The sequence below is a fragment of the Pezoporus flaviventris genome, unplaced genomic scaffold (assembly GCF_033815535.1).
Source record: "Pezoporus flaviventris isolate CSIRO_AGI_PZ_B2104156 unplaced genomic scaffold, CSIRO_AGI_Pfla_v1 ptg000023l, whole genome shotgun sequence".
In the NCBI taxonomy this organism is placed as follows: domain Eukaryota; kingdom Metazoa; phylum Chordata; class Aves; order Psittaciformes; family Psittacidae; genus Pezoporus; species Pezoporus flaviventris.
In genome coordinates, this window is record NW_026892571.1 from 2,485,000 (window position 1) to 2,507,809 (window position 22,810).

At 43.6% G+C, this 22,810-nt stretch overlaps 1 protein-coding gene across 2 annotated transcripts in view; it reads left to right on the plus strand.

The window, feature by feature from the left end:
* Window positions 1-22,810, plus strand: part of WWC1 (WW and C2 domain containing 1) — a 69,547-nt gene that overhangs the window by 38,356 nt on the left and 8,381 nt on the right. For both annotated transcript variants that reach the window (XM_061456381.1, XM_061456380.1), the window contains 12 exons: window positions 90-293; window positions 1,935-2,011; window positions 2,908-2,987; window positions 3,916-4,045; window positions 4,576-4,722; window positions 5,875-5,948; window positions 11,079-11,321; window positions 12,789-12,878; window positions 15,221-15,759; window positions 19,393-19,501; window positions 21,219-21,299; window positions 22,075-22,161. In XM_061456381.1, coding sequence (XP_061312365.1) covers window positions 90-293; window positions 1,935-2,011; window positions 2,908-2,987; window positions 3,916-4,045; window positions 4,576-4,722; window positions 5,875-5,948; window positions 11,079-11,321; window positions 12,789-12,878; window positions 15,221-15,759; window positions 19,393-19,501; window positions 21,219-21,299; window positions 22,075-22,161 — 1,861 coding nt within the window. The remainder of the gene's footprint in view (window positions 1-89; window positions 294-1,934; window positions 2,012-2,907; window positions 2,988-3,915; window positions 4,046-4,575; window positions 4,723-5,874; window positions 5,949-11,078; window positions 11,322-12,788; window positions 12,879-15,220; window positions 15,760-19,392; window positions 19,502-21,218; window positions 21,300-22,074; window positions 22,162-22,810) is intronic.

A 22,810-nucleotide genomic window follows, 5' to 3' on the forward strand; every position in this document is an offset into this window, starting at 1 on the left:
ATGGGGGCTATTTAAAATGTTGCCATAGCTGGTGGAGCAGCTCCAAGCAGCATTCCACTGATCTTGCCTTTTTCTGTTTTCTCTCTAAGAAACTACACAGATAGAAGACCCTCGTGTGCAGTGGCGGCGGGAGCAGGAACATATGCTGAAGGACTACCTTGTCCTGGCCCAGGAAGCAATTGCTGCACAGAAGGAGATCTACCAAGTGAAACAGCAGAGGCTGGAATTGGCCCAGCAGGAATATCGGCAGCTGCATGATGTTTGGGAGCACAAACTTGGCTCTCAGACCAGCTGTGAGTAGTTTTGACCTCTTATCCAGTGCCTTTCTCACTCATGAACCCACTAGGACAGGAAAATGCTTGAAGCTGGTCCTCTGATGGAGCACTGGGATGTGTTAGGCTGTGTCACTCTCCATGTTTTGCTCAGGTTGTCTCAAAAGCAATAGCTGCCTGGCACCTGTGTGGTAAAGGAGAACTGCTACAGAGCACTAGTGCAGTTGGCTCAGTCACTGCAGGCAGTATGCAGGTTTTCAGTATGGGCTTCCCCAAATGTGAAAGAATGTGGGACTGGTTCAGTGCAGAAAAATGAGGTTCCATGGTATTCCATGATCTCTTGTTTGGGGCATAGAAACAAAGCGAAGAGGCTCATCCTTGGGTATTGCTCCCAGGCCCTTTTGGATTTTAACACTGCAGATAGCTGAGTGACAGTCTCGGGGAGCTAAGGGTCTGTATGTTAGGCCATGTAGAAAATAACATGGGTGGATTACCTCTCTGCCTATGAGGAACGTTGTTTTGTACTCCCTATTCTCTGTCACACGGGAAACACAATACCTGGTGCTTCAAGAGTTGGTGCAGAAAGGTTTATAGTAGGACAGATATCCTCCTTTTTGTTCCTAGTTAGGAGCTGCAAAATGCCCACAGGAGGATTTATTGCCAGTAAGAATTGTTTTTATAATCCTTAGTGTTGAAGAATTCTTATGTTCTTGCCAGCCACATCAGTGGGCTGATCTCCCCCCCACTCCACGAGTTCTGCTGGCTAATCCTGTGCCTCGAGTTAGAAAATGCTTAAGTAGTTTTCTGTCAGCTGAAGGAGTCTTATTTGAGCAGGGTCCCATCCATCACCTCTGAAGTACAGTTTTGGTCTTTGCCTGTGAGCACACTACCCAAGTGCTGGTGTTCCAGACCAGCCCATTCAGAACACTGTGAACATGAGTTACACTGGTGTGATGTGATCTATCTTGAAAATGCAGCCAGAAAGAACTAGAAATGCTTTTCCATGTTTACAGGGCATGAACTGATGAATGCAAGGATCAAAATACCTCTCTTGCCTACAGCTGCCTTTGAGTACACTGCACAGCAGAGAGCTCCTGTAACTTCTGAAGCAGAAGGGTTTTAACTGCTGCTGAGAAGAAAATTCTGCTTTTAGTGGGACATAGATTTAATCCAGTGTGACATGCTGTATGATTGCTGTGTCCTCAAGGTTGTGAAAGGCTTGCGTTGCATTTTTCAGTTTCTTCTCATTCTGTGTTTTCCTCTGTTTCTAAACATTCAGTGGGTTGTTTACTCAGTGAGAAAGTCTACAAGTAAAAATAGAGTAAATCTTTATGCCTATCCCTTCAGTTCTGTTCAGTGCCTGTGGAAATGCAGGAAGCCACACTACTGAACGGTGTGAACAAGTTTGGGAGTCTGAGTTAAGTGTCTTAACCTGGAACAAATCCAGTCCTTGGAGATGTAGGACATGCTTTGGCCTCCTTAGTATACGCTTTTTGTGGAGCACTTCAGTGCACTATTGCCTTTCCCTGCCTTTCCAAGAGACCTGGAAAATGCCTAAAGGCCTGCACCAGCAATGTGTGGAGATCTGGGTGTGCAGCAGTGGGGGAAGGTCTTCATGTGTGGAAGGCAGAGCTGCTAAACTGGGTGTTGTATTTGTTCTAGTAATCTCCAGCTCATCGTCAAGTTCCAAGTATGACCCAGAGATCCTCAAAGCGGAGATTGCTACTACAAAATCCAGGGTAAGTGGTATGAATGGACCTCAGGTTGCCACAAGTAGCTTCAGCTATTTCCAGACCTCCTGGCAAATACTAAAAGGAGATGCCAAAGCAGTCAAAAGAGCTAATACAGCAGTTCTGAATCTGGGAGATAATCTATCAGAATCTTTAAACATAGCCGTTCTAGGAATTGGAAGCACTTTTTTCCTGTTGGACTCCCTTAGAAGCTGTAGCGCCCACTGTGTAGGACACGCTGTGGGGTGCTGAGCTGTGCTGGCTCCTCCGTGCTGCAGTCTGGGAGCTCTCTTCAGAGCCTGGCAGCTGGTGTGTCCTTTCTCAGTGCGGGCTGTTAGCAGTGGCAGTGCGTGCTCCCATGCAGAGCTCACTTTGGGAAAAAGAAAGGACCAAAGTAAAGTAGGTCAGTGTGGCCTCCGTGCAGGAATATAAACCAGCAAGCTGTAGGGTCAGTGGGTTTACAAATATGTGTTATCGTCCTGCTGTGTTACTCATGCAGTGGGGCTTTTAGTTATGCATCTTGGAGGATGGCTTCTATCACTGCAGTGTAACTCCCATCCTGATGCTGAATGGTTTTTAATGCCTGAGACGGGTTTAAATGTTTCCATGTAAAATCAACATGTTTCATTCCTCTGTCCTGAATTTTTCCAACTGTTCTGCTTATAAGGTTGAAAATTCCCTTGAGCCCCGTATTAAGTGATGTGATATCTGGGTGCTGGATAAAGCCCTACCCAGTATAATGTCCTGATGAGGATGCAGTCAGGGCTGTTAGCTGCTGTTGAGATGAGCTGGCTTTCTGTTAACTTTGAATGCTGTCTATAGTGAATAAGGTTTGAATTGAATGTATAGTGCTGCACCTAAATTCTCATAAAATACCATTCTAAAACTGTCACACGTTGCTGCAGGTTAATAAACTCAAGAGAGAAGTAGCTCACATGAAGCAAGAGCTCCAGTACAAAGAGCATGGATTTCAAACACTGAAGAAGTAAGTTTGTTCTCAAGATCTTATTTTCAGTGTAGAACATCTCAGGCTTGTAATGCATCCCCCTCTACATTTATAAATAGCTGTCTAAATAAAGTCAGCTGAAACATGTTGCTGCTGATATCTTTAGGCATATGCAACTGAAAGCAGTACACAGCCCTGGGGCATCAAATAAATGCTTTTATGTGATTGACTGCATCAGAACTGACTTCATGACAAAAAGAATTTGAACCAGGATCTCATCAGTTAAATGGTATTCTATTTTACTCAGCATTGCTCAATACAGATGACAGTACAGCCCATTATCTTTATTATAAGAACCATTGGGTTAAGGCACTGAGGAAGAATTTGGGGTGGAGGGGAAGAGGAGGAAAAGTTTCAGGTGTTTACTTAACGTTTTTATGACGAGACATCTGCTGTGTTTTAAATTATATCACTGGTTAATACCTTATTTATTATACATGTCAGCTGGGGCAGGACTCCCTTGAGAAAAGGGAAAGATGTGGCAGCTTGTACTTAGGCTATGAAAGCAAATATAGCTGTGCATGGGAGGCCTGGGCTTGGGTTTGAAATCCTGACTGAAAACAAGGTAATTCTCATCGATGGCTGAGTTGAACCTCTCTAGGTTAGAAACAAGGAAACCAACAGCAACCTGCCAAAAGAATACTGTTGGGGGGGGGGGGGTAGTGTATATCTTTGTTCTCCCTAAGAACGCAAAGAGATGATACGGCCAAAAGTTCTGAAGTACTTGCAAGTGGAGTAATTTAGGTGGTGATGATGTGATTCCTTGTTCTTTCTGTTGTCTTTGTTATACTTAGGAGTGTGTTTTCCTTAAAAACAAATGTCAAGATGCATGTATCTTGGATAATTACATTAACTGGACTTTAGAAAGTATCAGCTTACTGTATATTTTTTCAACATTTCCATGCAGAATTGACATGAAAATGTCTGATACTCAAGGTGGCTACAAACTTGATGAGGCACAAGCCATTTTAAGTGAAATGAAAGCTCTCAAGAAGGCCATCACATCAGGGGAGAAGGAAAAACAAGATCTCATTCAGGTACTGAAACAGAATGACTTTATAGTATTTTGTGTCACCATTGCCATCAGCTTGAGTTTCTGAGAAGTATTTTGGATATGTAATGGAGGTTTTTATTAACATAAATCAGTTCTGTATTGTGGTTGGACTGCAGCCTTTTTGTTCTCCAGATCCTGGAAAGAATAAGTATAAAATAAAACTAACAGTAGTAAGCACTTGCTTAGAGATGAGCGTTTGTCTCGAGGTCTAGAATAAACCAGAGTAACTGTATTGCTGTCAAAGTGCAGACCTGAAGAAGCCTTGAAAACACTGTGGCCCACTTGGTCTGCCATCTCCAGCAGAGCCTGCCTGCCCAGCACAATGGTGTGCTGCTGCCTGTGGGCTACTTGCTGCTGTGGGAGATGGAGTCCAGCTGACCTCACACGTGCAGAGTCTGAGTGCACACAGTAAGTGTGGTCAGACCTTAATCGTGTAGGTTAGGCTAAAGCTATGGGACTGCTGAGGTACTTCAAGCAGAAGTGAGCTCACCTCATGACTTTCTATGGTTTTAGAGCTTAGCCAGGCTAAAAGACAGCTTTGTGAATGACAGAGGATCCCAACCAGACCTGTGGGGCAGCAGCATGTCCATGGAAAGCTCCGGCCCTTTGTCACCCCGCCAGTACCTGGATGTCAGCTCCCAGACAGACGTTTCAGGAAGCGTGAGTAATTTATGGGAAGCCAAGTGCATGTGGAGGCATTCCTCTGGACCACATGTAGTACTGCCTTTGTACAAGCATCTGTGAAATTCTTCTAGTTTGAACTTCAGTGTGACCTTCATTTTTGTGTGCAATGTTATTGTATCTCCAAAGGGAGCCTACTGTTTGCCCACACAGTCTGTTAGAATAGCACAGGTGGGAATAAAGGGGAAGTAGGTTTTATTTTGCATGTAGGTGTAGGTTCTTGTAACACAAATATTCCCTTCACCCTTTATAGCAGTGGTATACTACCGCACTAGAAACATCCAGCAGCTATATATGGGCTAAGCTCTAATGTGGACTCTTCCCTTAAGAGTGTTTGGCTTTTAGTGTGTTACAAGTGGGAATGATGGCATATGTGCAGATATTGTAATGCCATCAAACATGTTTAATATTCATAAACCTTCAGTCCCACTTGTGCAACAATATTATAAGTGTCAGGTTGGTGGCAGCCTCAGCAAGGACTCAGTCGGCACTGTGGGTACATGGTATGTCTCACAGCTCGTCACAGAGGCCACTCTTGTGAACCTTCAATTATAGGTTTGCAGCCGCTTTCAGTGAGGGCCACACATGGCACTACAGGTCTGCAGATATGGGCATGATGGGATGGATGTCCCATGTCTGTAAGACTTTACAACCAAAGCAAGATGCCATCCAAAACAAAATACAACACAGCACTTAAAGATTGCAAACAGCATTTAAGAAGAAAGATTACAAAGCTCTTACATGGGCATGAGAATAGAAACCCAAGATGTGGCCAAGGCCAGCTTGGACAGGGCTTTGAGCAAGCTGCTCTAGTGGAAGATGTCCCTGCCCATGGCAGGGGATTGGAATTGGATGAGCTTTTTAAGGTCGCTCCCAAACCAACTTGTGATTCTGTGTGGTAGATTTTGTTTTTCTGATAAACAAGTCTAAAAAGAGTCTCTGAATCTTGTGGGGTTTTAATTAGTTGAAGGAATCATGAAAATTTTAAAGGCAGTATTTTCCTATTCTGTGCTTGGTTTAACTAATAAATGAGTGTGACAAGAGCAAGCGTAACTTGTAACATGAACAATTTCAATAGGGAATATCCAACGAGGAGTGGTTATGTTGCTGATTTTGTATTTTGTGTCTCAGTTTACTACAAACAGCAATAACCAGTTGGCTGAGAAAGTGAGATTACGCCTTCAGTATGAAGAAGCAAAGAGAAGGTAATTCTTTGGACTGTTGTAATTTTTGGCTGTCGCACAGCTTATTCTGAAGATGTTTCACTAGAAAGGGTGCCACTCAGCTTGAAACCCGGTGTTAACTGCTAAACACACATAGTGTGTGTAGCTTTGGAGCCAGTGAGGCAGTAGGCTTTCTAGGCCAGTATTACCATTCAAGAAATAGATAACCATCCTAGAAATTACTTAGGAATGACTAATACGTGAAGAATTCAGTCTGCCCACACCTGTGGGGACATAAGTGGTTTTGCTACCAGTTGCTAATGCTTCCCCATTCCTAATAAGGAGACTGTACTGCAAGGCATCTCCCTGCTTTATTCAGAATGAAATGAATGTTTGCATGGCTTTAAGTCTGATAAGGAGAAATGTATATTGTGTTAACACCTAACATATCAGACTATGAGCAGTGGCTACAATTGCAGAGCTTATCTGCAAGAAGGTAAGTTTTTTACCCTTACCCTCTTATCTGAGATGGAGAGCAGATTTAAAATGTCATCTCTACTTAACAAGCCAATTTAAGCAAATGTTTTCTGGGACTTACTTTTTTAATAGCTAATAGCTAACACAGCTATTCAGTTCAACAGAAAACCTACCCAGCATTATGATTTAGACTTTGACTGGCCTGGTCCTTGTCCAGCCACGTACCCAGTAGTAGTGGTGTCTTCAATTGTAACTCCTCTAAAGGGACTTTGCAATTCCAGAGTAAAAAAACTTCACTTGCATGGTATAATGAGTACTTCGGATATGCGCGAAAAGAAGGATTTTTCTCTGGTCTCTGCTTAGGGATAAGAGCTTTAAGGCTGGGGTTACTCACAGTGTTCTCATTTTAGTGTATTGTGATGGTCAATAGGCTGCGTTTCTCTGATCTCTATCTGTGGCAGTTGTCAAAGGCTGACTGTGCCCAGCAGCTTTGGACATGAACTTACTCCTTACTTCTTAGATGGAGCAATTTTATCAAAACTTCTATTTTGGCATTCCAAGGTCTGCCAACCTTGACATGAATGCCTTGACATTCAAATTGTTCTGTGACTTCTTAAAACAACATTACAATTATGAATCCTCCAGATGCAGTGGCTAATTTTTCAGTGTTAAAATTGCTTTTTACTTCTAAGCTTTGCTGAAGATTACCATTTAATTCATACTGACTTTCCATCTCCACATTGCAGTGGAGCACTCTTACTTTGCGTGTATCTTTTTCAAGGAGGGATGAGTGAATAATGGCAAACCTGAGAAGATAATTAATATGCTCATTAGGAAGAGACAGAACTTTGCAAAGGCAGCAAGTAATTCATTGGAAGTAATTACAAAGGGCACAGAACACAGTCTTGCACTTAAAGAAGGTTCGATGAAGACAGGCTGAAAAAGTTGGAGCTGTTCAGCCTGGAGAAGGCTGCATGGAGACCTCGGAGCAGCTTTCAGGATCTGAAGGGGGCTACAAGGATGCTGAAGAGGGGCTCTTCATCAGGGACTGTAGCAATAGGACAAGGGGTGATGGGTTCAAACTGAAACAGGGGAAGTTCAGGTTAGAATTAAGGAAGAAGTTCTTTACTGTGAGGGTGGTGAGGAACTGGCAGAGGGTGCCCAGAGAAGTGGTAAATGCTCCATCCCTGGCAGTGTTCAGGGCCAGGTTAGGCAGAGCCTTGGGTGATATGATTTAGTGTGAGGTGTCCCTGCCCATGGCAGGGGGTTGGACCTGGATGATCTTAAGGTCCTTTCCAACCCAAACCAGTCTGGGATTTTATGATACCTTGTGTCTATCTGAGATTATCTATAGATTTCTCAGAGTTTAAAAAAAACATTAGCATGAGGAAACATGGGTCTGAATGGGATGAATATTTGATGCTAAAATGAAAAGCTGTTGGAGAACTGTTGTTTTGGCATGATCTTTAATAGGAGCTGCAGAAACAGATATCTTGACTGGTTTTAAGCAGCATACGTACTATGGATACAATGACTTATGAGGAGCCTTCTGCTCCTGTGGTGTTATGATGATCCCGTATTAACTAGATTAGGAGATCTGTAAGGGGCTGATGATTTTAAAGGTGGACTGTAGCAGACACTGTTTGCACCGTTGTTGTGAGCCAGACTAAAGGATAGAGGCAGGCGAATATCTTGCTGAACTTCATTAACACCAGAGCTACCAGCGTACAGTTCTTCATGTTCCCTTACCCACAACTGAGTCCTCTCCCTTCATAGCTCAGTGAGACAACGAGAGCCCATAATGTTAAACCTGCAAAAGGGAACAAAGGGCAAAAGCAGTGGCAAACCTTTTGCTTAATTGCACTGGAAGCTGATAATGGGTATCACGTCAAAAGAGATGCCAGTGCTCCACTGCAACACGGAGATAGCTACTGCAGCATAAATGTAATCAGAGATGCAACTAAACTATGTTGTACAATTTCAGACATACAGTAGTAACTCAGTGGTGTAGCACTTGCATTCTGAGCACTGTTTTAGTTCCTTCAACAGCTAAACTTTCAGCTTGGGTTTTGTGTGACTGGTGGTAATGCAGGGGTTTAAAACTAGGCTTTATAGTCTCCTAGAATGGACTATTTTAATGTCACATTCATCAGCATTGCAAGCGGTGGGTATTTGACTGGTCAGTTTTAGACCATACCTCCCACTTGGATTTTATGTTTTTCTGAAGGCTGATCTAATATAGGATTGCTGATTACTGCTTGTGGATACACATCTCAGTGTACACTTCTGTGGAGTTGCATGTGCTCTGAACAAGCTCTAGAGACTAAAAATGTTATATGTTATGCTGTAGGTACCAGCTTTCCCCAGTAAAAACAAGATACGACAATGAATAAACCATCTAGGTACCTGTTCTAGGTAAAAGGAAAACAGGTAAATAAAACTTGGACCTCCTGTTCTGTATCTTGTTCAGTCCTGCAAGTGGCCATTCAGAAAGATGGGATGAGCTGAGTCCAGAGGTGCTGGTTTCTTTGCAGTGCAGACACAGGGTAGCTGGGCAGGAATGGAGTTCAGACTTGGTCGGTGATGCTGAAGGGCTGGAATTCTCAGCCAAATGCCAGGCAGTCTGCAGAGCACTTCTTCTGTAATGATGCTGGTTTACTGGAAAAAAATAGAAGAATAAACCTCCTTGTAACTGAGAAGGGGAAAAAGAATGATCATTTACAAACGTAAAACTTGAGGTTACTTTAACAAAGCTGTTAGACTCAGAAATGCATAGAGAACAAATTCCAGTGGAAAAAGCCATATCCATGCAAATGTATGCCAAAAGTGATCAGATTAATGCCAACCAATCCTCTTAAACTCATATCCCTTCAAAATGCACAGAGGAATTCTTGGATTACGACTTAATGCCACTGTTAGTTCTTTGTTGGAGCACAGTATTGCACTTTATCAGGCACTCAAAAACAAAACAGCTCCTCAGAAGACCTAAAAATAGTTGAGCTGAATATCAGGTATGGAACTTTAATTAGAGTTAGCAACTTGCTGTGGGAAATGGGTTTACAGAAAGTGAGGCTTCTCTTCAGAAAGGTGATCTCTAGTCTGTCTGCTGTGCCGGAGCAGGCAGGTCGATCTGTGTGAGCCTAATCCTTCACAGGCCCTCTCAGGGCTCGAGTTCCTCTTGGCCTCCAGAGCTTGGAAAACAAAGCTTTATTCTTCAAGGCCATTCAGCAGTTGTGTAGCTGCTGCTGCCTAGATCTGCATCTTATTACTTACTCCACACTTGGATTTGGCTAGTTGGCATTGAATTTGCTCTATGTCTGCGTGTGCGCTGGTTGGTGCAGGAAGCACGCACCATCCTGTGTGCTTCTGTAGCATAAACCAGGTTCTAGGAAGGGTTGAATCCAGATTAGCAGCCGCAGCTATTTGTTGTGCCCAGTAATTCTGCCATCAGATCCCAAAGCCCTTATCAAAGGGAGATGAATATTGGCATTTCATTGGACACACACAGTATTTCACTTCCATTTCTTATGTATTTACTAAGCCTGAGTGAGAGATTACCCTGAGCTAATGGTGGGAGGGGGAGTGTATGCCTTGACACTCTTGTCTTTAGTCAGTCAGGTGAATTATTTTTGCAGGTACCTTGTCTTATACTGCAGGATACTTCTTCTCCTTGTTTGCCTTCTCAGCTTTTGTAATTTCTCCACCCAGCCCATTCTGCCCTCCCCATTCCCTGCTCCACACTCGATCATTTTGGATTGTGCAAGTTCCAGAAATGCAAGTCCTTGGTAGCTCTTATTCAACTTTATCTGTAGTGGTTTTTTTCTCACCAGACTACCACTATCGCCCTGTCAGGTCATGAAGAGTTGTAGGTCAGTGAGTCCAAAGGAGACAGCTTCCTTTGGGAAGACTGATGTTGCTGCCCTTGGTTCTGTATCCTGACCTGCTGCTGGGTTTTTGCTTCCCTCTGTGTTGCATTTCAAAGCTGACCATTTGTGGAGCTAACTGAGCAGTTCAGATACTTGGGACATTGGGATAGTTGGTGTGAGCAGCCTCCTCACCTGCCAAAAGTTGTGCTCTCCTCTGCTGCCAGTCAAAGCTTTGGCTGAATTCTTGATCTGTATTGCAGTTGCTTTTAGTAGTCATATTCCTGCCTGAGATAATGCAGTATGGTGCTGAGGGATTAGTGATGCTGCCTTGAAACTGAAATCTGGAATGATACCTCTAATACAAATGGACTTTAATTTCATGCAGGTAAGTAGCTCTGGATTTAGGTAGGATCACTCTTCATGTCCTCAGGTGCACACTGCACCATAAGTAGCATAGCTCTTTTAATGTGCCCAGAATGCTTCCTGTTGTGCTAATAGTTAGATTCTTCCAGTAGCAGCATGCATATGATTAACTTCCTTATTGTAAAGACAAAAATAGTTTCTAAACTTTTAAGTAACCACTGATCTTTATCAGCCTGTCCAAGGCATACACAGAGAGGATCCAGTTCTTTTCCATAAGCCTGATCAAAGATCAGATAATTTTAGTTGTCTGTGAGCTAAGAGTCTTCTTCGGGAGCAGTGGAAGATGTGGTTGGCTGTGGTGCACCTTTGTGTGTCTGGAGCAGTAGCTCAGGCACTTCTCACACATATGCACACACACACACACAGAGTCATATATATAAATAACTGATTGGTTTTTGTGCTGCAGAATAGCAAACTTGAAAATCCAGTTGGCAAAGCTGGACAGCGAGGCCTGGCCTGGCGTGCTGGACTCGGAGCGAGACCGCCTCATACTCATCAATGAGAAGGAGGAGCTCTTAAAAGAAATGCGGATTATCAGCCCCAGAAAATGGACTCGAGGAGAGGTGGAGAGGCTGGAAACAGAGAGAAGGCGCCTGGAGGAAGACCTTCAGGCTGCTAGAGACACGCAGAGCAAAGCTCTAACTGAGAGGTAGGCTACAGGGCATAGGACAGTGTTTGCCTTGTTGGCCAAGGGGTAATGGAGAGCAAGCAGCAGCAAATATCCTCTGGGTGCATGATGACAGCAGTATGAGGGCACACATGCTGACAGCAGCGTGTCCTCAGCTTTCCAGGAGACAGTTTCTACTTACAAGGACCTGAAATCATCTCCCAGAAGGAACTGCTCGCAAGTCTTCTACTCCCCAAGTGGGGAAGGGTGGTGGTTCCTACAAATGGATCCTCTGAGAGTTTGGAAGAAGTGCTCAAAATAGTCCAGTGTAATGTCAGTGTACTCTAATGTTTCTGTGTGCAGGCAGCACCTCGCAGCAGCTCCTGCAGTCTGGAGACAGGCAAATGTCAACAGATGGAATTGTACATTTCTAAAATGTGTTGTTTGTTCTGAGCATCTCTGTATGTGATTCCTGTAGGAACTGGTATTTGACAGGGCTGTGGGAGCTGCATGGAGTATCCTGTGAATCTAAACTAGCTGGAAAAAATGCCAGCTATCTTCCCTAATTTTACTTGTGTTGCGAGTGGAGATCTCTTGGGAATGTACAGGGAGGGTGAATACTGCATTAGGCATTGCACACTAGAGCTTTACAACCTGGGTGTATTAATGTGGGTGGCTATGGCAATACTTCTAGCTGCATTCTTTTGAATATATATGGAGTAGCACGTTGCACTCACTCTTTCTGTGGCCTTGTATTTTCATTTCTTTTACATGCTCAGTGTCCAGGCCACCAATTTTCTTCATACTCTTACATGGTTTTATTGTGGTAGAAAATTGTAGACATCTCAGATGATTCAGCTGCAGGACTTTTACCAGCCTGAAGTACCTGTGGTTCAACAAATGCTCCTGGCCTTTCCATAAGATGAATTTTAGGAGTATGGTTCTCTTTTAGTGTGCCAAAGGAATGGTACTTTTCTGAAGAAGGATTTCTTGACCAGAGGCCTGTTAAATTAGGATATGAACACCCAACTGCGTGTGTGTGTGTCTCAAACCAGTTCAGGTGTGAAATAAAACTGAGATGTTGCTGAAGCCCATAGTTATTAACTGACTCATTATGGCTTTACACAAATTAAGTCATGTAAATCTTAGTCATCCATAGACCTTACTGAAAGCAAATGAAAGCATTTACACCTTTATTAGCACAGGAAGTATAAAAATGCAGTAGTGTAGAGCAAACAAAATCTGCCTGATCCTAGAAATACTGACTTACATAGTACTAGCTGTAATTATTTTCTGTGTTAAGAATGTTTGCAGGATTGAGTTCCACATTTTGAGGATATTGGAAGTTGGTAAATGCCTACACATCCTGACCAAGTTCTGTCCCGCATTACACTGTGTATTCTTACTAACTTTTGTAAGATTTCATAGCAAAAATAGAATCTTGCTTTACTCCTCATTTTAAGTAGTAAATGCTGCTTTAGCCCATCTCTTTCTTCTGTCTTCTCTTAGGTTGAAGTTGAGCAGCAAAAGAAATCAGCTTGTCCGAGAACTGGAAGACACAACGCGATTAGTTGCCATGTTGCACACCCAGCTGAAAAGGTATGTAACCTTTTACGGAAGTTGTAGGTGCTTTATCTGCACATGGTGTAGCTGCCTTTCTGTGCTTTCATCTCCCAGCTCAGAGGTCTGAAAGGCCTTTCAGTAACAGTAGTGTCTCAAGGCCCCTGTGTAGTCAGTGGAAAGAGAAGTGAGTTATACGCCACTCAGTTTAGATGAATGCTTTAGAATGGAGTAAATAACCTTGTGGTGGTGCCTCTGACAATAGGAGGAGTTTGCTTCTGTTTTGGACATGTAACAGTTAGGTGACTCAGGATAGTTGAGATGTTTATTACTAATGTTTGAATTACTCAAGTATTACATTAATAAAGTGTGTTATCTTGACACACAGTAAGTGAAGTGGATCTCAGTAATGCAACTACATGTCATGTATGAATGTCACGATAATATTTCCCTACATTAATTCCAAGTGTGCTGTTGCTTGCAATGTAGGCAGTGTATTGAGAGATTCCTGAATCTGTTGTGGTTCATATGGTATATAGAAATGTTTCTGCAGTCATAATGTGGTCTGGTTGTTCCGGCTGTGGTTTTGGAAGAGCATAGGATTACATGCATTACAGACAAATGAATGACTGCAGGCAGTAAGGCCAAATCAGCATTAACTAAAACTGGTTCTATCTTTTTGATTAGGAAGAGAGTTTGGTGGGGGTTTTGTTTGGTTGAGGTTTTTCCTGTCAGCATGTACTGAATTTACTCTGTTTGTAGCTTCTGCTCCACTTGGATTCTGTTTCATTTTGTGAAGATGACACCGAAAAGACTGGAAAGAAATCATAGTGCAAGACTGACATGTAAATAAGCCACCATGGAGAATAGCTATCTGTGATGCTCTTATGCAGTGGAAATGCATCATGTTTTTATTTCATCTAGCTGATTAGGGATCTTTTGAGGTGACCAAGAAGCATGTTAAACTAATTTCTTCCTGACTATGCGCACAATGTTCTTGGCATGCTCCTGTACAAGAATAAGCATTTGTTATTAACCCCATAATGCAAAATGTCTGGCATTCAAAGGTATGCACAAAATGAAGTTGAGCCCAGTTGTTGATAGGGAAAGGATTAATTAAAAATCCCTCCTTTTTCATGCTGAAACACACTGAAAAGCTGTAAATTCATTAGTCCTTCCAGAGCTATATATACTGCCAAAATGCAAACACATCCTTCACGTTTCAGTTATGTTTCAACCAAAACTTTTGAACAAACATGATGCAGTGCACATCTGTCATACAAAAGCAGAAGACATTTTGTGTCAAAATTAAACTAAATTCTGCATACTTGCCTTTTTCTCATAAGGCCAATGGCATATGTATACAAATGCAGCTTTCAGTTTTTACCCCAGAAATAATGAGTAAGGGATTATTAGGTTGAACATACCCTCTGGTTTTCAGCAGGGCAGCTGAAGCCACCTAGGTGTATGCAGAGATTTTTTCAACAGCTAATGCCTATCTGAAGTGAGGGTTAAGGGCCTTTAAACAGTCAGTAATGAGCCAGGTATTTAAAGTCTGGAGCAGGAGTGTTAGTTTACATGGGATTTCTAGGGAAGGCATATGTTGTAGTGAGTACCAGAGGATTTGTTGAGCAGCAGACTGTGTGCTGTGGTGTCTGGGCTTTCCCGTCTGAGCACACTTCTCTTCAGCACCTGCTGAAAATGACCTTTGCTGTCAGTTCTTTTCTCAACCAAGATCTCTAGGGATAAATCACTTGTGTGGACTAATTGCCCAGTCCCAACTATTTCTCTCACTCTCCTGGCCCTGGATTCCATGTAGCAGCCTTTCCCGTAGGTAAATCCTGCCAGTTCCGTGGTAACCACTGGCTGCTGTGATCTCTGAGGGCCAGTTCTAGGTAGCTGTGATACTGCCTCTTGGCTGTGCCTCCAAGACTGAGGCAAATGGAAGAACATTTCCCTATGTTCAGACAGCTTGTTGCAATAACTTCATCTTCTTGCATGGGCCTTGCTGGGTTTTGTGGTCTGTTTTGGAGATTAACGGGAACCAGAGTTTGTTGGGTTTTTTCTCCAGGCAGATGTGGGAGGAGAATGTTGGCACTAATTTTAATTGATCTGAAACTCTTCATTAGAGTTGTTTTGGCTAAACAAGGCCTCTCATGAGGTCGATGTGGTGAGTAAAAAATGTGCATGAACTATATTGAAAAGTGACCCAGCTTTTCTGCTGGGTAGACTGTGGTTCGGGGTTGTTGTGGGGACTAATGTGTGTGGCCTGAGCTAACAAAGCGAAATGTACCACATGGGCTTAGATTTTTGGTGACATTGTAGTGTTTTCCTGAGGAATCAGAGATACAGAGATTGCTTTTCTGACCTCTTCCCCTCAGTCTCTCCGCCAGCATGCTTTCCCTCTCCTCGAGCAGCAGCCCTGGCTCTCTCACATCCAGCAGAGGATCTCTTGCCACCTCCAGCCAGGATTCATCCACCTCAGCCAGCTTCACTGATCTCTACTACGAGCACCTGGAGCAGTTGGAGCAGTTAGACTCAGAATATCAAAGCAAGCTTGACTTGCTCTTAGAAGGAGCCACTGGATTCAGACCATCAGGCTGCATCACCACTATTCATGAGAACGAAGTAGCAAAAACTCACGCAGCAGATACCACCAGCCGTGTACAGGCCCTGAGGTCACTGTCTGGTACTCCAAAATCCATGTCTTCATTATCTCCAAGGTCCTCTCTCTCTTCTCCATCTCCACCTTGCTCTCCGCTGGTGATAGACCCGTTCCTAGCTGGCGATGCCTTTTCAAGCCATATGGATTTTGATGACGCAGAGATAAGTACAGATCTCTCAGAACTCACCCTAAACACTGGGAGTGGCAACTGTAGACTGGAAGAGCCTAGAGCAGGAGATAAACATCTAGGTCAAGGTATGCTAACAAACTGTTTGCATGCACATGCATGCATTCATTTTTAATGTAGTTTATAAAGCACTGAGAAGCGAGTATTTCAAAAACTGTCTGTCATCTTGATATCTTTGTGTTGAAAAGTATATTCAACTGAGTGTTCTATCCTTCCCGGGAGCAAGGGTTGGTGGTTTAATTTGTACATGAAAAATGCTGATGGTCTGATGAGTCTTGCAGAACACTGCATCCAGGTATGTTTTTAGTGTACTTATATGCACGTCTACAGAAATCACAGGGATTTCATGTGCAAATATGAATGGTTGTGGTGGGATTCCTGGTGTAGTTTGGCACTAAGCTTTTAGGAAGGTCATCTAGTGTTTTGGGTCTTGGAGGCACAGAATGCCACACTGACATAAACTTTCTGGCCAAGTTGTGAGGAAGGCTGGGAAAGCCACTTAGCTTAATAATTAACAAATGATAATAGAAATCCTCCACCACCACCTCAGCATGCACAACTCCTGCTCTGGTTCCCAGTACATCAGTGGCAATGGGTTTATTAACTTCAGCTGAGCAGACTTGTCAAGGCTGTGCCTGAATTTCTGCTGCTTTGAGGGGGATGGTCTCTTAGCAACAAAAACATGTTTGGATCGTGAGCATGATAAGACATTCAGAGATAGTGGCTGTTCTCATGCATGCATATGGCTTGCTGGGGGTGGGAAGGGCTCATCCCTTTTTAGAAGGATGGCTGGGCTGGAGTGAATGGAAAGCAGGAGACAGCAATCAGGGCACTGTGGTGAGGCCTGTGTGGAGCCCTTGACTCTCTAGGTGGGTTAAATCCCATGGAGATGAGGAAATGGCTGGATTTGGAACTGCAGTGAAGAAAAGCTTAAAAGGGCAATACAAACTTGCAAGCCGTAGTTGTAGAAACCAGTGGTGGGTTTTGTTCTTGGTTTTCGTAAGATTATAAATGAGCCCATGTGAATCAAGGGAACTAGCACCCTGTCATCACTGCCTTCTGCAAGAAGAAGGCTGACACTGTTTAAAACACAATAAATGACACAAGTGCAGATCTTCCCCTTTGCGCTCCCATTTCCCTACAAGGAAGAGGTGTTATGCATTTGAGTAGGAAACACTAATTATTCTTATTAGAACTGGCCACTGATTAGTTTTAACCTTTTTAGCTCTGAGCTTTGTCAAGGCTGTCAAAGCAAAAGCTCAGGTGTTAAGCAGATTAAGTGATTATTGCTGTTAGCCAGTCAGCAGACAAAATAATCACCATAAGTAGTTTATTTCAGGGCAATAAGGAGATGAGGTTTTATTCCTCAGGCATTTTGGGAGGGTCAGTATAGCACCTGAAACACACTGACTGGATCTGGGGTGCTCAGCACTTGGCCTCATGGGCAAAGCATGCTCACATGTTCCTGTAAGTAGAGCTGAGTAGCATGTATCTGAGGGATTTGCTTTTTGATTAGGAGTTTTGCAGAACCTCCGAGGCTGAAATAAGGTTTGTGTTACTCGGCCACATGAAAACACAGGTTCAGTATGTGGGTAAGATTTGCAGGGCTTCCAAGTCCTTTGCAAAACCAGTGAGGAACAGGATGGCTGCATGATGAATCCTTCACAGGGAACCATTCATCTTCATTCAGGTTTACACTTTAGCGTTCCGCTGCACAAGCACATACCAGCCACTTCATTGCAGGGGGTTTGTACCTAAAGGGGCTTGAGTGGTCAGAAATGAAGGCTCTCTGATGGGAATGACTGGACACCATTGGTAACTGAGGCAGAAAAAGAGATTAAGCATGGTGAGATGAACCTGAAGTGTCCTTCCCAGTGAACAAGCCTCATGCAAAGGGGATTCCTGGAGCAGCATTTATGGGAGTGGTGTGTAGAACTCAAACACATTCATCTAGGAAGCTAGCCAGTGAGCAAGGAATCATTTTCCTATTAAAACCATGGAACAGGAGGTACAAAGCAGCATTGAGGAAAGACAAGCACAGTCTTGACCCTACCCGCATACCTCCAGCACAGCCTCTCATCAAGAGTACCGCTGGGGCCAGGCACACAACAGGAGGGAGCATGGATTGAACTGGGAATGCCAGGATTAAATGGATCCATTTGTTTCAGTTAATGAGTGATATGTTGTGTTACAGATACTTTTATTCATGGAGAAAAGGGCTGGAAATTTCTTTCTATCTATGGTAATACCAAGATGAAAACAAACATTCTGTGGTGGTGTCAAAAAATACACGGATAAATGGGCCCAAATGGTGCATGTACGCTCCATGTACTGGGGTTACCTGTAGCACCCTCTACTGTTGATTGTAGAACAAGTCCTTGGATCACTCCCTAACCCCATGTTGAACTTGCACACGTTTTGCACCAGTGTTTTTCCAGAGCTGTTTATAAGTGGCTTTGCTGCACTCCTGCTATGGGGCTACAGCTGCTCCCAGTGGGACGACATTCACAGCTCCCTCACCCTTGGAGCAGGTCTCCTGGAGCTCTGACAGAGCTGAGAGGTGTGTCCTGGGCTGAAGCATTTCTGCAGAAGTGGGATGGTTCATGTGGAAAGGTACAGAATGTGCAGAAGTTTCCAAGGTTTTGTAGCACAAGAAAACTCTGAGCTAACACTTGTGCAAAACCCTTGCTTCAGCTTGTTTAGTTTCTCTATCTCCTTTTCCCTGCGTTCCTGCATGTGGCTGCTACTTTAAGTTCTAGAATCTCTCTCCATATTAAATATAGTTACTGGCCTATCTGGACCTAGCTTCTGTCTTGTATAGGCTAACCTTTGGAGTTTGGGGGTAGGTGAGAGATGGTTTTCTGCTCTTCCCCCTCTTGGAAACTAGCTTTGGCATAATCTCCAGACAGGGTACAGCCCTCCCTGTCAACAATACTTGGCCAGAGCTTGGTCAGTGGCATTTGCCCAGTGCTGCTCTCTGGGTAGCTGGGACCAGAGGGCCTACCACCTGCTCATTAAGAGTGACTTGCAGTAGGTCCATAGTTACAACTTCACTGGAATTTAGAAGTTCTGCTTTTTCTGCACATTTGCCTGTCTTGCATGGGTACATAGAACCACAGACTGGTTTGGGCTGGGAGGGACCTTAAATCTTACCCGGTTCCAACCCCCTGCCACAGGCAGAGACACCTTCCACTAGAGAAGCTTGCTCCAAGCCCTGTCCAGCCTGGCCTTGAACACTTCCACCAGCCATCTCTTTCCAATGCTTTGAAAGCCCTCCTGGCATTGCCTGCAAGGACCTGCACCCATGGGGGTGCCCAAGGTAGCCAGCTGTAATGCACTCAGCACACCAGTGTGTAACCTCAGCCTGCAGGTGCAGTCCTGCAGGACCCACGTATTAAATGGGCACTGACTGTGCAATGAAGCCCTGCTGTCACCTCCACCACATAGGCTGTTCCTCTGGTTTTCCAGGATCTGCTGGTGCTCCAGGACAGTTGGGTGCATTCCTGAAGCACTAACTTAATGTGATGTTGAGCAGAGCCTGCCCTCCCTGTACCCTCTCTGCCTTCAGAAACATGATGTTGCTGAACAAAACTTGGGTGGAGAAAAGATGCGATTTAAGAGGAGGCTGAGGATGCTCCTGATGCAGACTGTTCATTTGCATTAACACATGTTTTTGATTTTCCTCTGTGCTTTTTTGATAGGTATAAATGCAGCAGGAGGGACGGCACTGAAGGTGGCGTGTGTGTCAGCTGCAGTGTCTGATGAATCTGTTGCTGGAGATAGCGGGGTGTATGAGGCGTCTGTACAAAGGTAGACACCAGACCTCTCTCTAGGAAGAAGCCAAATACTCAGCTTTGCACACAGGAGTCAGCTGGAGTACTGCTGGTTATGATCCTTTTTGGTGACTAAACGTCTCAGTCTCACATTTCTTCATAATTCTGAACAAAAAGATGAGCAGGTTGAGTTTGATTATCAAAATGAGCCATGCTTCCAGTAGCAGAAGTAGTTGGAAGCACGCTGACAGAGAGCTGTTGAACAGCTGGTCTGTTGGTGAAGGTGCTGCCTTGGTGGGGTAGCAGAGCCATCAGGCAGTGTCAAGTTCCCCTCCTGTCAGCCCTTGTGGTGTCAATGACAGCCCTCAGTGGGAGAGCACTTGGGGATGTTTAAGGAAGAGAGCAGAAGCACCCTGAGCTGCCATGTGTGTGCATGCCGGGATGCAGTTCCCAAGTACTTGGATGCAGGATGTGATTTCTGCAGGACTTTTCCCCTAAGGGCATAGCTCATAGCCAGAGCTGGATGTCCCTGCTCTTGCTGGGTTTCTGCACTTCCCTTACTGCTTGCTCTCTGAGATGGTTTGACGAAACATTCACTGGAAGGTACTGATCTTACTGATAACCTGGTTTGGCTGCATCTAACATGGGTTTTCCTACTGGTTTTACTGGCATTTATATAAATCATTGGATCATTTGTTGCACAATACAGCTGTAGAGGTCAAAATTACTCATTTCCCTCCCTCCCATTCATTCATTCATTCATCACCTTCATTAATTCTCTAGATAATTGAGCCATTTTTTGTGTACAGCACAATTTACTTTGACAAGAAGTGCAACACTTGTGCAAATCGGACCTCATGGGCTCAAGCCAAGCACAGTCAGGCAGTTGGGTCCTGTGTCCCCTCAACAGGACAGGGAATTCTGTGGGAAGGGGAGGAGGGATCATGTGACAGTTACAGAAAACCACACAGACACTTGTGTACCTGATGTTCTTAGTAGTTTGGGTTGTTGACTTACCAACCTTTATAATGACTGCAGCATCATTTTGATGCCTATAATAAATGGTGAGGGTAGGATGAGCAATAGGTTTGTCCTCTAGCTGAAATGTAATGTAACGTAAGAGAGTGCTAAGGAATATGGAAAACACTTGGCAGAATGCTAATTCTGTTTTCATGTGCTCAGCATAGCCTCTTAGCCAAGTAGACAATGAGTGTAGTTTTGGGGACTTTCAACTTTGGAAGAGAGCTACACTGGGAGGGCAGTGATGCAAGTGGTTGTTTCAGGGTGGACCAGTCAGTGTACTCTGTCACTTGTAATGTGCTTAGGGAAATTGATTACTTAAAGAAACAAAGGAATGATTTAAATCTAATCAAACTTGAGAAGTTTTGCTGTCATGGTGCAGGCAGGATTGCAGTTGTTAAGTCTTATTTCTGTTGCTGGCCAGTCAGCTGTCTTTAATGAAATCCAGTCAAGGGAACCCTTTAAAATCCCTCACAGCCTTATTTTTGTAGTCTTTTATGTGGCTTTTTTTGGCAGTGAAGAGTGAAGGCATATGACTTTCTGCTGATAAGCACCACAACACATACCTGTAAGGATGACTGCACTTACTTCTCAAATGGGCTTTCTTTTCTGCTAATTTTGCAGAATCCATATACTGAAGCCCTGAATGGAAGGGAAGAAATCTTGTATCACCTGAATGCTATCACTTCAATAGGAGGGAAATCAAGTCCTTAATTGTCTTTGCTTTCTTTCAGACCATGTGTGTCAGAAGTGATGGTGTTTGACAGTGATGATACAGAAGCAGTTGGGACAGCTAAAGTGCAGATTGCAATGAGGTAAACAATACGCATGGAAAGAATTACGTATGGGATTTAAAAGACAGTGCTTTCTGTTTTGTTTGCTTCTCCTGTTTATCCTGTCCTATTAGTATTAACTAACGGATGTCCTCTGTGAGGTGTAACTGAGAATTACACTTGACTCCAGGAGGTCTTTGGCCCAGTTACCCTCTTTCATGTCAGTGGAAATGAGCTGGTGATGGTGTGATTGGAGGATGCAAACCAAAAGTGGGAGCTCTGGCAGTAAATGCAGTTGTAATCATTGACCCCTCAGCGTCCCTCAGCGGTGGGTCAAGCATAGTAGGCATCTTCCTTAAATGGTTTAGTGGAGGTTATTTAGGACTGGTGGAAAAATAAATAGCACAAAACTCTCTTGTCATGGCCATACACAGCAAGCCAGTGGTTACCCCTAACATTCTCACTGCTGTACTTCACATATTGCTACTTGTAAGTCTTTTATACTGCAGTCATTTTGTAAGGCCTTTCAAAAGATTTTACTTACAGCAATTGAGCTAGACCCTAGAAAAAGCAATGTGTGTTAGGTCAGATCCGTTGCACCTGGATTCTGAAGTTCTGGATGTTCTGGTAGCAAAGTGTCATGGAATGTGAAACTGGTTTTGTTTGAAATTATAGGCAAGCCATGGTCCCATTATAGTTTTGTCTTGTTTGTAAATGTTAATGTTGGTTGTGTTAATGAAACAAGTGGAATTTCCACTCATGGAGTCCAAGGCTGACTTCTCTAAAAAGAATGCTTTCTTGTTTCTTTCTAATTCAGATATGATGACAAAAATAAACAATTTGCCATACTGGTCATCCAGCTGAGTAATGTCCCAGCACTGCTGTCCCAGCAAGATCAGAAAGTGTAAGTGGGTGAAATAAGCACACTTTTGAAGTATTTGCATTAGATCTCAGTGGAAATTAAACAGATGTTGGGTTTTGGGTTTGTTTTATTTTTTTTTTCCACACTCTTCAAAATAACCCTTTCTGAAATACTTCTGCACTGTTCTGTGGAGCAGCATTTACAAACTGACAAACTTGCAAACAGGAAACAAGATGCATTTTTTTCCTCAAACATCAGTAGCTGTTGATGAAAGACTTGCCTGGAATTAGCAGTGCCCAGAGCACTGCATTGAGTGGAGTTCTGCCATAGGACATCCTTGCAAGGTGCAATGGACAGCTGCTACCAGCCTCCTTCCAGGCAAAAGGCTTCTTTAGATTCAGCTGTGTGCTGAGTAAGCTGACAGAGATTTGCTTCATTTTGGTGTGGCTGTTCCTACCTACAAAAGGGCATGTTGGCAGTGTGACAGGTTGCACCAGCATAAATGACCGTGTTAAACATAATCCCATAATCATAGAATCAACTAGGTTGGAAAAGACCTATGATGTTTGATTACAAGTTTCAGGAGGATGAAGTCTATGGCAGCTCTTGCTACTTCATGCCTCTGATGTTGTGCCAAGATGTTCTTTTTTTGCTCAGTTGACTGATATCCAGAAGAAATAGGGCAGCATGA